The 12,895-nt window shown below is 37.0% G+C and overlaps 2 protein-coding genes across 2 annotated transcripts in view; one reads left to right on the top strand and one right to left on the bottom strand.

The window, feature by feature from the left end:
- Positions 1 to 5,712, bottom strand: part of foxm1 (forkhead box M1) — an 8,204-nt gene extending 2,492 nt beyond the window's left edge. The window contains exons 1-8 of the mRNA XM_015376372.1: positions 5,505 to 5,712; positions 3,844 to 4,313; positions 3,590 to 3,729; positions 2,763 to 2,951; positions 2,549 to 2,677; positions 2,317 to 2,376; positions 635 to 677; positions 370 to 542 (exon numbers count right to left, since the gene is read on the bottom strand). Of these exons, the coding sequence (XP_015231858.1) occupies positions 370 to 542; positions 635 to 677; positions 2,317 to 2,376; positions 2,549 to 2,677; positions 2,763 to 2,951; positions 3,590 to 3,729; positions 3,844 to 4,279 (1,170 nt within the window). The 5' untranslated portion in view covers positions 4,280 to 4,313; positions 5,505 to 5,712. The remainder of the gene's footprint in view (positions 1 to 369; positions 543 to 634; positions 678 to 2,316; positions 2,377 to 2,548; positions 2,678 to 2,762; positions 2,952 to 3,589; positions 3,730 to 3,843; positions 4,314 to 5,504) is intronic.
- An 80-nt stretch (positions 5,713 to 5,792) lies between these two features.
- On the top strand, positions 5,793 to 10,619 carry rhno1 (RAD9-HUS1-RAD1 interacting nuclear orphan 1). Its single transcript, XM_015375781.1, has 3 exons — positions 5,793 to 5,879; positions 6,089 to 6,276; positions 8,939 to 10,619. The coding sequence occupies exons 2-3, from the start codon at positions 6,112 to 6,114 to the stop codon at positions 9,635 to 9,637; spliced, it is 864 nt and encodes a 287-aa protein (XP_015231267.1). The 5' UTR covers positions 5,793 to 5,879; positions 6,089 to 6,111; the 3' UTR covers positions 9,638 to 10,619.
- The last annotated feature ends 2,276 nt before the right edge of the window (positions 10,620 to 12,895 follow it).

Raw genomic sequence — 12,895 nt, 5'->3', positions numbered from 1 at the left:
TATTTTAAGACATTTTTACTCATTTGTAGAATGTTTTTGCAGTGTGGTAGATATTTTAGTTATGCAGACCATGGAACAGCAAAAACCAGAGAGGTGAGAAAGGGCATAAAAAAGAATGACAGATGGAAAAACGATGGGTGAAATAAGACAGGTAAAGACATCTAGACAAAAGAAAGGACAGGAAAAAATCTGAAAACAAAAGTAGAAGGAATAAAAATGCAAACAGTTGAAAAGAAAAAACACAAAGGTGGGACAAGGACAGAACAGAAAGCAGATGAAAAGGAAGGAGGATAGAATGATACTCAGAACTGAACTGTACAGCATGACTGTAACCAGTTTTTCAGTAGTTTCACCTGCCTAAGGCTGTACCTTTGGTGCTATGCGAACTCTCTTTGTCCCCCGTGAAGCATTTTGTTTGTGCTTTAAGCCAGTGGAGCCAAAAGAACCAGACGAGGCTGGCAGACAGGCAGAGGGAGTGATGGGGAGCTGGATGGGAACCAAGTAAGCATCGGTACGGGGGAGAAGCGGTTTCATCTTCCTCTCTGACAACAACAAAAACAAAACCATTGGATTAAAACTGAGAACATCAGTACTCTAAAAAAAATAATAAAATCCTGTTTATTGCGCAACTCACCAGAGGAAGTGGGTGTGCCAGCGGCGATGTACTTTTTCTTTGACTGTGAAAGCAAAACGACTGATTATTGCCGAAGCAAAACTGAATGTTTCTGTCAACGATGATGATGAAATTATTTCTTTGACAAGCTAAACATGAACCTCTGACTTCACGACTCAGGGTTGTGAGTTTTTATGGTCGGGATGAGACTAAATAAAAACCTTGGTGGTGATCTGTCGGACGTTTAAAATGCATCATGGTGCTGTAATCTGCTAAGCAGTATCAGCTCTGGTGCTGCATCCTGTTTGGTCACGCCCACCTGGCGTGCAGAGGTGCATTCTGCATGACCAAAGGTGGATTAAGCTGCTCTTGTTCCAATTAGAATATTTCAACATTTTTGTTAAAATATTGGTGAAATTTAGGTCCAGATTGCCATGGCATTATAAGGCAATTTTGTAGGCTCTCTCTTTATTTTATTTCTTTATCCCTTCTAATTTAAATCTACTTTGACCCCTGAGCAGCGTAGAAAGTAGAAAGATGAATGTTTTTTTTCTTCGTGTTTTTGGAGTAATGAAGATGTTACTGATCTGTGTGTAATTCATAATTCATTGTAGATCAGTAAGTATTTGCTTTTGGATAGAAACCTTGTATGTCTAAAACCTTTCCTTTATTGTACATTTTGTTAACTTGTCTGATATTTTAACCAATATAATGTGCTGAACTAGATCTGCTATTTTCACAACTTTTGAGACACTTTTTTTATAAAGTAGGGCATGAATTCATAAAAAAAAGATTATTTGAATTCTATTTGAGTTTAAGTCAACTGAAACTGACTAAAACTATCACATATAGTAATGACTAAAATGTGACTTAAACTAATGAGTTTTCGTTCTGAAGACAATAACTAAGACTAAATCTAAGACGGCTGTCAAAAACGACACTGCATCATTATTACGTTTTATATGATGGATCAACACAAGATAGAGCAGAAATTGTAAAATGAAAGAGGAGAGGTAATTTGAAAGACTGGAAAGTGTGGCATTTATTTTTTATTTAACCACCTGGGGCACAGCCAGAGTAGACTTCAATCTGATAGGGAATGTGAGGAGAAAGGAGGATTTTAATAAGGGAGAACAAATGCATGCCACACTTTTCAGAGAGCCAGTTGAAAATTAAAACGCTGAAAATGAAACCGTGCTATTCTATTATCAGACACTACTTTAGAGGCGTGTTATATTAGCACAAAAACTTGCAGCTTAAGGCTGTCAAGGCAAAGTAGTTTCAAAGTGTTTGTTCCCCAGACAATCAGGGAGTGTTGGCTTATTCGGTTAGAGCAGGGCGCTTGTGCTCTGAGAGGGTTGCAAGTACCCGGTTCGATCCCCACAGCCTGCACTCTGGGTCCCTGAACATGACCTTTAACCCCTGATTGCTCCCCAATGGCAGCACACTGCTCCCCAAGGGGGTGTGTCAAAATGCAGAAGGGAATTTCTCAATTGTGAGATCAATGATGTTCAACTACTATTATTATTATCATTATTTCAACATCCAGCTGCTGCTAAACCTAGAATCCAAAAGCATAAGTTATTAATCAGCTCTTAGAACACATTAAACCGTTGACTTTTAACGTTCTGCTTAGCTCTCTACCGCCTAGCTGTGACGTGAAAACAGTTCCTCAAAAACCGAAAAAGGTGAATCAGTCTTACTTGGTGGGTACATGAACGCTTAGGCCCGGGAGAATGAACGGTCCCTGGATTGCAACAAGGCTACAGAAAGAGCAAAAACTCAACAAATAACACAGTAGTTACATTGTAAAAAAAATAAAATAAAAATGGAGATGGGGGAGAAAAATGTGAGGGAAGATAGTAAAGAAACATTTTTTCTTCTTCAAAAAAATCCAAAATTCTATAGATTTGTATTCTTGTTAGTTATACTCACTCTGTAAACCTGATCAAGAGTCAGGCATCGATTAAAATCAGGCCGAATGGTCCAGTAAGAGGTTTTCCCGTCTGGCGACCGCTCGCGGATAAACATGTCGTGCAGAGAAAGGTTGTGCCTTATGGAGTTCTGAAAAGGAAGAAAGCCAATGAAATCCCTCAGAGCGCCGCCTTGAGATCCACTCTATTGTCAACACAGCTTCTCCCTGAACCACCTTCCATCCAGGCTTGGCCACTTCTCTGTAATAAGGGAAATGGTCCTCGATCCATGTGTAAATTTCCTTTAGAGTCATCCCTCTGTTCTGCCTGCTGTTGATTGCAAACTGGATCATGGCTGTGTAGGAGTACGGCGGCCTCTCTAACGCCGGCCGAGTGTTTTCTGTGTTTGATTTTGTGCTGTGGGCCTGAAAAAGGACATGAAATATTTGGTTAAGAACATAATTTCAAATGTTTGTTTTTTGTTTACATCTTGAATGACACATAAATAACTTATGAGATAGGATCACTGGAGTAACATTTAGGGGTCCTGATTGTTAAAAGTCATACAATAGCTCCAGACTTAAACATTCACATTTGCCCCCCCCCACAGAAGTGATAACAATTAAGTAATTAAATGTACTGCAGTAGCTAATGTTTAAAATCAATATGAACCCAAAGAAATGCGAAACAATAAACCAGACTGTTTAAAGTAAATGAAAAGCAGAAGGCCACATTACTCTTATTCAATGTTGCCTTTTGAATTAATAAGGGGTCACAAGCTCCAAATGTTTTTTGATGCAATATTTTATTTATGTAGGTGTACATTTCTATTTAGCAATGCTTAAAAGAAGGAAAAACCTTTTTTTGTTTTGTTTTGGGAAGGCTGTGTAAGTCTGCAGAACATTTTTTAAAAGTCTACATGCCTTTATTGCGCCTTTACACGTTACTCATATCAGTTAACTGTAAACCCCGCTTCTGATACCTACATTATGATACTCAATATATCAAAAGATACACTCAAGTTTGAAACAGAAACTTGATATGATATGAATTAGAAACTCACCGGTAGTTCCTGGGGTTTTTGATCAATGCTCTCCTTTTCAGCACTGTCATTTGCAAGATGAGGCTCCAAGGAACTTGTGTTCATTTTTCCCAACCACTGGATATTGGTGAGGCTGTCATCTAGAGGACTGCTACTTCCATCTAAATTCATTGTTAAAGACAAAAAAAAAAAAGAAACAATATTTTTTTTGATCAATAACTTAATTAGATTATAGATTAAGATTATTGTTAAGGGTAATACAGGATTAATCATACGTGACTGAATTCCAGTGAGAGGTAAATTGTGGGTAAGCTCTATTTTCTCCTGTTTAATTTTTCTTTTAGAAGTAGACGGCTGCTCCTGTTTAACGGCCTGGTGGAAAGATCCGTGGTCCCCGCTGCCAGCCTCACTGAGAAGGATGAACTTATTTGGGCCTTGGACACCACTCTCTTTTCCCTTTGCAGTCAGGGCACCGATGATGCTTTTTAGATCAGCCTCTTTGGGGATGACAACCACCTGCGTGTTAGACATTAATGGGTGATCCATGATGGGAATACCATGAGGAAAGCACTGGCCGGCGGCTGATTTAGGCGCCTCCCTAGCGCCTGGTGCCAAGGTCTGAACGGGTTTGTCAGCTGGAGTTGGATCATTTTGGTGGAACGGTAATTTTCTTCTTTTTAGGATCAGGGGTCTCCTTGGGCTCCGTCTCATGGTCGGCTCACTAAAATTGCCCTTCACTGGATTGCTGTGAAAGACAACAGATTTATTTTACTTATTTATACATACACACACATACATATATATACACACACATAGAGCTGGGCGATATGGCGATATATATCGTGAGGACGAGAGAAACATGTCTATCGTGACCTTTCTCCTCTATTTTTTCTATCGTGATAAACTTTTTTATTATTATTATTACTGCTAATATACATTTTAATATAATTTGTTAATATAACATTTTGCGTTTTTGCTATGCAAACTCTAAGTATATATAACGAAAAAAGAAGAGAATAAAAAGATAATGTGTAGAGAACGTGGTTTTGCGACACTACACCGCTTTACGTCACCCAGATGATGATGGGTAAAAAATAGGCGATGAAAGATTTTTTTCAACCCTGTCCATCTGACGGACTATGAAAACATAAAATGCAACATCAGTTGTGGTATATCGTGATATATATCGTNAGAGGTGGGGTACACCTTATATATATATATATATATATATATACACACACACACACACATAAATATATATATATATACACACACACACACACATATATATATATATATATATATATATATACACACACACACACACACATATATATATATATATATATATATATATACACACACACACACACATATATATTTACATATACATATATATATATATGTATATATATAAAGAAACACATATTTATGAAAAATAGGGTTAGGGTACATTTTATAGCGCCTATATATCATTATTTGTATATCCCTCCTAGAATCAGCTGTTGATCAACGTCTATTTAAACCACCAAAAAACAACAAAAAAATAACTAAATTACCGTCGAGTTTAGCCGTGTTAGCACAGGCTAGCTAAAAGCCGATCTCCATTCATTTAACTCGTGTTATAACCTCTTAATAACCAACGCTACGTGTTACAATAATCAAACGAAATAAACATTCACATTAGACGTACCCTTCCTTCGTCGCTATATCGTCTCAATCGTCGGTTAATGCAGCTGCATTTCTCATTGTTTGCTAAGCGACCGTCGCCTTCTAGAACAGCCGTTTGACATTTTTATAACGTTGGATTTGAACACGATAAAGCTAATAACTGGATAAATTGTTAATGCGCACAATTAAATATTCGGGAGGATTTCTTAAAAAAAATCGGAGCACTGATTAGCATCTGTCAGTGTAGCATTGAAACGAAACAAACCTTCATACTACTGCAAAGTTTCAGGCGACTTCATTTGGCTGGTCCCCGAGTCAAACTTCAAACATTTCCTTCATTATTTTTTCACTATTGTAATTATTATTTATCTATAACAGTTTAGAAAACCCTGTCATAAAGTGTTATTTACATATTGTCTACTCCGTTCAAAGACGTTTTGAATTTTGGCGCTGTGGGCGCTGTCTTCTTCCGTCACTCTAACCATGTGACAGAATTGACCAATAAGAGGACAGGATAACCCGTCGCTAGATGGCAGTAATGCACTGCAGGTAACGATGGACACGCTATTCGAAGCCAACGAAGAAAAAGAAGAAAACCGGGAAATACAACAACCCATAACAAGGAAACAAAGAATTGAAAGTAGGCAACATGCATTTTATAAATGTTTTGTTGTATATTTAGATAATGTAAATGATTTCTTAGATGAAATACCAACTACACGGTTTAGCAGCGTACTTTGCGCTCTAAATGAAAACATCGTATACTTTTATTGACATTTGTCTATGTTTTTCTTTTCTTTTTTAATGTATCTTTAATTGACTAACTTTCGGTGACTTATCTACCTATAGATGTTCTGGAATGACTTTCATTAATGCCCCGAAAAGCCACGAAGGCAGACAAACCTGCATTGCAATTCCTCGAGCGGCCTGTGGGTGGCAGCAGACTTCAAAATGTGCCTGAAGTCCGAGCTGCAGTCAATCCCAAGGATTTCTTCTCAGAGACACAAACACGCGACTTTTCAGAAATCTGTTCATGGGTAAGTTCTTCAAGTTTATGCTAAAACTCTTTAAAAGTTTGTGGTGAGAAAGAAAAACACATGAATACCAAATTCTAATACACTATTCTTTATTCATCTCTCAGTTTGCAGCCCTCTATAGTAAAATCACAAGCATTAAAGGAAAAGTCTGGTCATATTCAGAATTCAAACTTCTGAAAGTACTTAAAATATGAAATTATTACATACTGTTCAATAAATAATACGTTTTTTTTAATTAAGAGTGATTTTCATTTGAATGATCTTTACTGAAGGCATCCATGTTTGTCAAAGAACACTACTGCCACCTACCGCTTTGTGATGTCACGGTACGGTATCGGCTGTTGATCAAGTCCCAGTGCTGTATCTAGTGTTTGTCACTACTAGTGTTGCACCGATGCCATTTTTTGGCCCTGATACCGATATCATCTTTTTGAAATTGATGTGGGGTGTGTATATATGAAGAACTGCATATTACTTGGATGTAAAATAATTGCCATCATGGCTTTGTCAAGCTGCTGCCTACCTTTGTGAAGCAGGAAAAAGACTAATACAAAGTGAATCCAGTAGAACTTTTTATTGCCTACCTTGAATGGGTGACAATAGTTCAATAAAGTTTTGGCTCACAAAATGGTATCGGTGCTCTATTTGGGAGTACTCGCCGATACTGATACCAACATTTTTGTGCTGGATCGGGGCCCCACCCGATACTGGTATCGGTATCTGTGCAACAATATGTTGGCTACATATTACGTGTTTTTTCTCTGGCCAGAAGTTCGATGGCAAATCCTCCCTCTTCAAGTTGGCGATCCAACGACAAACCCGTCCGTGGAGGATCAGGAATCAGAAAACGGAAATAATTTTTTTTTTTTTTCACCTTTTCCCGATGTATTCAGACATCCAGCTGCCATGCACGTGGGCATTGTCAGTTTCACTATAGCTCTGGTGAATTTCAGTGGTGAAGTCCTCTGGAAATCTTCAATATTTGTTGTTGATTGCAGATGTGTCTAGTAGTTCCCATTGATTTTGCTTGTACAGTGGGGAGAATGGCGCTAGGCTTACCACACTGTGACGTCACTGCCGGAAGAAGTCAGGAGTGAGGTGTTGCTATATTTTGACAAAAATCGCCGCTGCTAGACTCAGTGATCGCGTCAAAAATGACTTTTTTTTTTTTTTTTTTACTAAATTCATTAAATCAAAGCAAACTTATTAGTTTTAGATATAGATAATGATCCATTGATTATTCCTTGCTGACCGGACTTTTCCTTTAAATTAAATAGAACTCTGTAAAAAGTTGGATGATCTTAGAGTTTAGAGTTAGCAGGTGTACTTTAATAAATCTGTGCTCTAGGTCAAAATGTTTTGCCTATATGTACTGCTGTGGAGGTATACCCCAGGCCTGGACAAGTATTGATTTTTTTTTTTTTTTGCAGTTAGATTTTATTCTATTTCCAGAACTCAATGCCTACATCAGCAGGTCACCAATCTAAACATCTACTTATCGGTCTGTTATGGGCACCCAGCAGTAATGCAGCAGCAGTTTTTACGCAAAGCAGGTTACATGAAAATATACTGCTGATGAAATTCTGAAAACAAAATGACATTGAACAATCAAAAATCAGTTTAGAAAAAAAACATACATTTTAATGATGTTCTTTTCCCTACTTCAGGGGTCTGCAACCAGAAAAATCCAAATAGACATTTTTGACTTAAGTCCGGCTAAAAAAACTTGTTTTGAGCCACAAACATCACATAAACTTAAAAAAAAAGAAGATAACTCATATTTATTAAATATCTACCAAAGGAGATTTGCCATTTTTAAACAACCACTGCGTCATTTCAGATTTTAGGCTTTAAGATTAAGGAAAACAATTTTCTGTAATTTGTGGAAAATTATGTTCAAAAAGCAACACTTTTCAAACCTAAATCTATTTCTATTATGTTTCAAGTCAATACATTTTGGACATTCAATGCAATAGTCAATGGAGAAAATGCTAAGACATTTATTTTTAATATATCTATGCCCTAGTGGTTAGGGCATAAAGCTTGGAATCCTGAGGTTGTGAGTTCGAGCCCCACTCCCACGGACTGCCACTCTGGGTCCCTGAGCAAGACCCTTAACCCCACACTGCTCCCTGGGCGACACACAATGGCAGCCCACTGTTCCCCATAGGGATGGGTTAAATGCAGAGACAAATTTTCTCCAATGTGAGATTAATAAAGTTAAATTATTATCAAATAATTACTAATTTGGATTAAAAATACATTTTAAAACAGTTAATTTTGTTGCTCCGTACTTGTGACAGTGTAATGACGATAAAAATTTTTTTTTTAAAGCTGGAAATTTAGCAGAGTCGTTATCATTCTAGCTACACTAATTTAGGGCCAGTGTTGAGTTTCTAAAGCATAAAAGGTTGCAGACCTCTGCCCTAATATGTCTGATTTTTTTCATACATATACATACATACATACCGGGTACATATATATTTACAAACATCGAGATATCGTCTATAACCTTATAGCAAAAAGGGTTCTTTGGCAGCATCTATAATGGTACAGAATCTGGGCAAAGTGTTTGCAGGAACCCTGGTGATCCTGTAGTTGCATAGTTACTAAAGCTCTAGTTTTGTCATTCATTTGGCTCACAGTGCTTTTAATATTTTAGGTAGACCCACAGTTTACCAGCTCAGCTGCAGCTGTGCCTCCAAGAAGACGAGGGAGGAGACAATGGCAGACTACCACAAACCTACATGATCAATGCAGTCAGCTTTCCAGAAACAATAGCACATCCAAATATCCCTCACTGTCATTTAGCGTCCGGTCGAAGGACCAGCTTCAACAACAACCACGAGCCAGAACAACAAACAAAGGTGGAGTTTCAAAAGTGAAGAATCAAGCTCCTCAGTCCGTTTGCCGCAGCAGAAGGAGCGTATTGAACGGAGGTTACTCAGACATCCCAAGAAAGCAATTTGTCAAAAAAAGGAATGCAAAAAAACTTTCTGAGGGTGCTGCTTCTCAGATTAGAAGTTCGGAACGAGGATGCATAATTCCAGCAGAGGGAGCCACAACACCTGCCTCCTCCAAGTTTATATCCACAGAGATGAACAGTGATTGCCCACCTCCTGATTTGGACACTCCAGAAGTTCCTTCAAAAGGGGAACATTATTCCTCCTCTTCCCCTGGGCATATAATGTTTGCTCTACCATGCACGACACCATGCAGCAGCCCACCTGACTGCTTGGTGGCTGATACACCTGAGAGGGATTATGGGGTGAAGGTGACGTGGAGGAGAAGAAAGGGTTTGATGTTGAAGTTAAAAGAAAGGGGTTATCTTTCTGAATCAGATGCACTAATTCATTGTTAATATGTATATTTTTTGGTTTGTTTTACTTTTTTCTTGTTGCAAATATTTTTTGTTACTCCAATTAAAAAGAACTTTGTTCTCCAGAGCAGTGTTTCCCAACCTTTTTTGACTTGTGAGCCCCTTTTGGCATTTTGTCTTATCATGAGTAACCATCTCAGTCAAAAGTTTTGATGACTGTCCAAAAGTGGAATGTACAAAACTGCATAATAACTTATTATAAAGTAAAGAGTCATATCATTTCATCTTTTTAACTTTCATTCTTTGGAATTTTATTCTTTCCAACTCATATAAAAAACAACAAATATTTTCTTGGAAGCTAGTATGGAATCAAAAATAAATACAAAATAAAATCATACCATATATCTGCCTCTAGGAAACTAGCTCCTTTGAGTAACTCCTTTATAATCACATTTAAACATGAGGAATTTGAAATAAAATACTGAAAAATTATTAGTCAGACTGGCTCCATTTATTTTACATTGTTTTCATCTTGACACCTGAGCTGCTTTGATGGGCTCCAATAGCTCAGTGTGAAGAAAACGGCTTTTAACCAGGCTGTTTCTGTGCTTGGTTTGGACGTGTGTGAAAGTTGAAGGGGAAATCAAACATATGGGGATAACTTACTTTTTGGTTGAAAAATGCTTGTTTTATTTTTCAGGTGGGTTCTGATGAAGCAAAACAGATCCCAGCCCTATTTTATTTTATTAGCTGAAAAATAGTATATTTTCATGTGTCACTTGCAATGCACTCGCGGACAACTAGGTTTATGAGTACCCCAGGTTGGGAATCACTGCTCTCGAGCTGCTATAATGGATTAGCTTTTTATAGATTACTGGCTCCTATCACTTTAAAAAAATAAAATAAATAAAACATACTGTATTTTAACAGCTAAAATATTGAAATGGCATTGTACTGTTCCAGTTGGTTTTGTAACTACTACTTTTTTATGTCATTAGACTGTTATGCCAACTAAAATCTCATAAAATAGATTTTTTCATGACAAACACTTTGCATTTGGTACATTTTATATGACTTGTGGCGGTGTAGTGGTTAGAGCATAGAGTTTGGAATCCTTAGGTTCTGCGTTCAAGCCCCACTCCCACAGACTGCCACTCTGGGTGCCTGTGCAACACCCCACACTGCTCCCCAGGTGCCCCACCATGGCAGCCCTCTGCTCCCCATAGGGATGGGTTAAATGCAGAGACAAATTTTCTGCAATGTGAGATAAATAAAATAAATTAATAAAAACAGACACTAAATGAAAGAAAACAAGTAGTAAAAAACAGAGGATTTTACATTTTAATTATCCTTTTTTCAGTTCTAGCATGCTTTTAAAAAAAAATTATTTTTTTTCAAATAGAAGGCCTATGTATATAAATGGTTGTAAAAACGTTGATATGAAAGTATTTTATATGTATATTAAAATAAATAAGCATTCAAAATGTATTGTAATCGTCAATAGATGCACTATTTTGTTATTCTTCCAAAATGCATCATTAGTATACACAATCTAATGAGATATATTCCTGATTTTTTTTACTGATACTTATAATACTTTAGTAATTTCAATTATTTTATATCGTCATCAGTCCTTATTTGGATATTTTAGATCAAATAAATGTCTGAATATTCACTTGCAAACATTTTGGAGACAAAGTATTGTTTTAAAACTGTAATGGTCCATTCAAAAACCCAACTCTTGCTAAAATAATCACTTCCTATTAGGCAGCGTCTCCTTTTTTTGTATTCGTGACTCACCTTTGACATGTGTCTGCCGAATATTTCATAATAAAATCCAAATAAGAAAGCAGGCGTAAGGGTCCGCCCCTCCTCAGGACGTCGACCAATGAGATCCCAGCTAAAGAAACCGCGGACCAATAGGAAGGCTTGTTCTTGAAGAAGCTGGTAACTAAGCACAGAGTAACAGCGCTCGCGACAACAGCGTCCAAGGAAAAAGTGCAGTCCCCACTGATGGTCTTCCCTTAGCAACCGTGGACAAACATGAGTTATCACAGCATAAGGTGAGCGGAATTCCTAACGTAATGCTCGGAGGCTGTTTGTGTTTTTTACCGTTTAAACAAGCCTTTACGTTTTGGGGAACAACGCATAAAAAAAATAAAACAAGTTTCGCCCCCAACTTTTCTCAAAGCAGCGCAGGTTTAGCTACCGTTAGCTTGTAACGATAAACAGCAGGACCCACTTGGATTCAACAAGCATTTAAGCCTTTTTTAATGAGCAGTTAAAGGCAACGGAGAGCCATTTTGGAGAAGGACCAAACGTTTACTGCTGTGGTTGAGAAATACCGAGGAAAAATCTCCTTACTGCACCTAAACGAGGGATAATTTTCAAAGAACACTGCCTCGTTTTGTTTTTATTGCCGTTTCTATCCTACTGTACATGTTCTATCGATTTATTAGATGTGTCAAAAGCAAAGAGAAAGCTTCTTGTTTGTATTATCTGAATAAACCAGTGAGTGTTTCTACATATTTCTGTGAAGATGTTGATCTGCAGCTTCATATTTCATTCAGTGTCTGAATATGTTAAAGGTGCAAAGACATCCTGCTAGATATTACCTCTAATCTTCAAAATTCAGAGGTTTAGGTTTATAGAGGAAAATTAACGGTCATGTCTGAACATGCCTTCAAGTAATTTGGACTCTTTCTGTTTTCCTCTTCTTTGTTGTAAACACTAGAATGTTCTAAAGTCTGCAAAGTACTATGCAGGTCGATTGCAGTTTAGTTTAAATTAAGGAGATCTGGAAAACAAAATGTTTATGCATTTATTTTATTATTTTAATACTGATTTTTAAATGTAACTTGATTTTTTTTTATGAGTAAAGTAAGGTTTCCACAGCCTATTATTTTGTTCATCTGCTGAACTTTTAAGTTAGTCTTGGTAACAGGTTTTCCTCCCAAAATAATAATAATAATAAAAAAAACATTACAGGAAACTATAACATGCATTAGATGTTACTGCTAACATACTAACAAAGTAGGAATTATGTTATTAGAATATCAACTCGTGCATGATAAAAAAAAAAAAAAGGGTAATGCTAATTAATCCATAAGAAAAAGAATGTTTCCATTATCTTACTTAAAAATAACTTGGTCTACAGTGTATTACCTGTAATCGGGCAATACTAGGCAGTTGGCCAGGGCTCCAAGATTCTAGGGGCCCCATAAAACTCTGTTTACTTGTATAGTTAATACAACTATTCCTTATTTTTGCACATTAGTTATGTTTTTGATACATATGCTT

This window comes from Cyprinodon variegatus, unplaced genomic scaffold, assembly GCF_000732505.1.
Source record: "Cyprinodon variegatus isolate N-32 unplaced genomic scaffold, C_variegatus-1.0 Scaffold7, whole genome shotgun sequence".
In the NCBI taxonomy this organism is placed as follows: domain Eukaryota; kingdom Metazoa; phylum Chordata; class Actinopteri; order Cyprinodontiformes; family Cyprinodontidae; genus Cyprinodon; species Cyprinodon variegatus.
The sequence above is the reverse complement of the archived record's forward strand: the minus strand, read 5'-3'. Positions and strand labels throughout refer to the sequence as shown.

What these genes read in the sequence shown, in the direction of transcription:
- rhno1 (XM_015375781.1), top strand. Translation starts at nt 6,112, where the DNA reads ATGCCCCGAAAAGCCACGAAGGCAGACAAACCTGCATTGCAATTCCTC. An exon ending in TTTCAGAAATCTGTTCATGG is followed by an intron (nt 6,277 to 8,938) that starts GTAAGTTCTTCA and finishes TTAATATTTTAG; the next exon opens with GTAGACCCACAGTTTACCAG.